The sequence below is a fragment of the Plasmodium gaboni genome, assembly GCF_001602025.1.
Source record: "Plasmodium gaboni strain SY75 chromosome Unknown, whole genome shotgun sequence".
Classification (NCBI taxonomy): Eukaryota; Apicomplexa; class Aconoidasida; order Haemosporida; family Plasmodiidae; genus Plasmodium; species Plasmodium gaboni.
In genome coordinates, this window is record NW_017385281.1 from 1 (window position 1) to 2,471 (window position 2,471).

Consider the following 2,471-nt stretch of genomic DNA (forward strand, 5'->3'; position numbering starts at 1 on the left):
ATGAAAATAATAAAAATTCAAAAACTATAAAATAATATAAAAATTTTAAGTATAATTTTTTTTTTACAATTTAAAAGGTATATAAAATAAATAAATAAATATATATATGAATGTATTTTTTTTATACCTCATAAAGAAACAAAATATATATATCTCTCTCTTTTTTTTTTTTTTTTTTTTTTTTTTTTTTTTTTCCTTTTATTTACATAAGAACTATTAAATTTACAAATATAATAATATATAAAAATATATACATATATATAATATATATGTGAAATAATTAATATAATACAAAAATATTATAATAAATATAAAATTCGTTTAATAAAAAGAAAAAAAAAAAAAAATTATTTATATTTCACTTTTTTTATTAGCTTGTATATATGTTATTATATATGTATAGTAGTGTATTATAAATAAATAAATATATATATATATATATATATATTATGTATATTTCTTATATTTTCTTCTTTTTCAAAATATCTTATTAATATTAAATATTACATTATATAAATATATATATTTTTTACATATTTTATTATTATATTAAATAAAGAAAAGGGAAATTTTATATTATGTAGAAACTTTTAAAATTCAAAAGCTTAATAGAATAATACATATATATATATATATATATATATATATATATATATATATATATATGTATATATAATTTTTTTTTTTAATAATGGCTTTATTTCATTTTGTTAATTGTTCCTTGGCTACTTTCATTCCTTACTATATTATTTATGATGGATTTAAATTGTAATCTTATTTTCATAAACAAAATAGCTATATATATATGGAAAATATATATATATATATATATATAATTTTGGAAAAGCTGTTTTTTTTTTACTAAATTATTTATTGCTTTTTCATAATTTACATGAACAAGTCAGAAATATTCTATATATAAATAATATATTGTATTTATCTATTTTGCTTCATTTTTGTAGATCAAAAAATGTAGGAGCAACCAAATTGTTTTTTCTTGTTTGTTTTTATTACATTATCTCTCAAATATTAAAGGTTAGACATATGAAGAACAGAATGAAAAATAAGAAATTAAAGGAAAAAAAAAAAAAAAAAATGTCTCATAATATTTTATGTCAACAATTTTAATGGCATGATTACATAAATTAATTTTTTTTTTTTTTTTTTTTTTTTTTTTTAGCTATTCGCCTTAGCATTTTGTTCTATTGGGCTTTTCCAAAGCATGAACCTTTTTAATGTAATTTCCCCCCCAAAAAAAAATAAATAAATATAAAAATATATATATATATATATACATATATAACAATTATCTATAAAATTCCCCTATAATATTTTTTTATGTGGCTGTTTAGATAATATTTCAAGAGTTGGCGAATATAATTGATTTAGCAGGAATATATTATATCTTATCACACAAGTAAATGGAAATAAACTGGAAAATATTAATACACACACGTATATAATATATATATATATATATTTCATTTGTAGGCACACAAATTCTATCAATTTGAATGAGAGAATATTATCAGTAGGATTAAGTTGGGGTTTTTACGAATCTTTAGCAACCAATTTTTTTCCATTTCTTATAGGTATGAAATTTTAATATATATATATATATATATATATATATTTATGTATATTTTTTTTTTGTATGAATAATTATTTAATATTTTTAAATTAAAATATAAAATGTTCGCAGGTGGAAAATCATTGGAATTTTCATTGAAGCATATTTATAGATCCATATCGGCAAATACATTTTTGGTAAGTTTTACAATATATATATTTTTATCCAAATATTATAAATAAATAAATAAATAAATATATATATATATATATATATATATATATATATATATATATATATATGTTTTTTATTTTGACTTATTTTTTTTGTTAGTTTTCGAATTTGTCAAAAACATGTCTATTGTTCATGTGGATGAAAAACACATCGGGTAGAACAAAAATCAATGTTGTTAATTCTTTACTCGTTTACTTTACTTTCATATTACCTCTTGTGAATAGGTAAATTAGAAAAAAAAATAAAAAAAAAATTAAAATATGTATATATTTATTTTATTTTATTTTATGTTATTTTGTTTTATTTTTTCTTGAAGGATTATATTAATAAACGAAGAATCATTTAGAAGTGATATATTCATTCAATTACTCTTAGAATTTGTTTTAACATTTATTTTATCAATAATTACCAAATTCATATTTAGTTCACAATTGAATATTTCACATGAGCATAAAAATGCAAGTTATAGTGATGACGAGATTTATCAAGTCAATAAAGACTTAAAAAAAAAGGATAAGAAAAAAAAGAAAAATTAAAAAAATTTTAGACTTATAATATATAATATATATATATTTATTTATATATATATTTATTTATATTTATATTCATATATGGATGCCCTTTGGTATTATATAAATATCTTATACATTTATGTAATCACCTCTAA

General features: G+C 16.2%; 1 protein-coding gene across 1 annotated transcript; it reads left to right on the forward strand.

Annotated features, from left to right (window-relative positions):
• Window positions 1-691: 691 nt before the first annotated feature.
• PGSY75_0010700 (putative membrane protein) lies at window positions 692-2,340 on the forward strand (the record flags this gene model as incomplete). The annotated part of the gene is made up of 8 exons (XM_018783244.1): window positions 692-768; window positions 963-1,035; window positions 1,181-1,237; window positions 1,353-1,417; window positions 1,492-1,592; window positions 1,703-1,767; window positions 1,904-2,028; window positions 2,121-2,340. The coding sequence occupies 8 exons, from the start codon at window positions 692-694 to the stop codon at window positions 2,338-2,340; spliced, it is 783 nt and encodes a 260-aa protein (XP_018638973.1).
• Window positions 2,341-2,471: the final 131 nt, after the last annotated feature.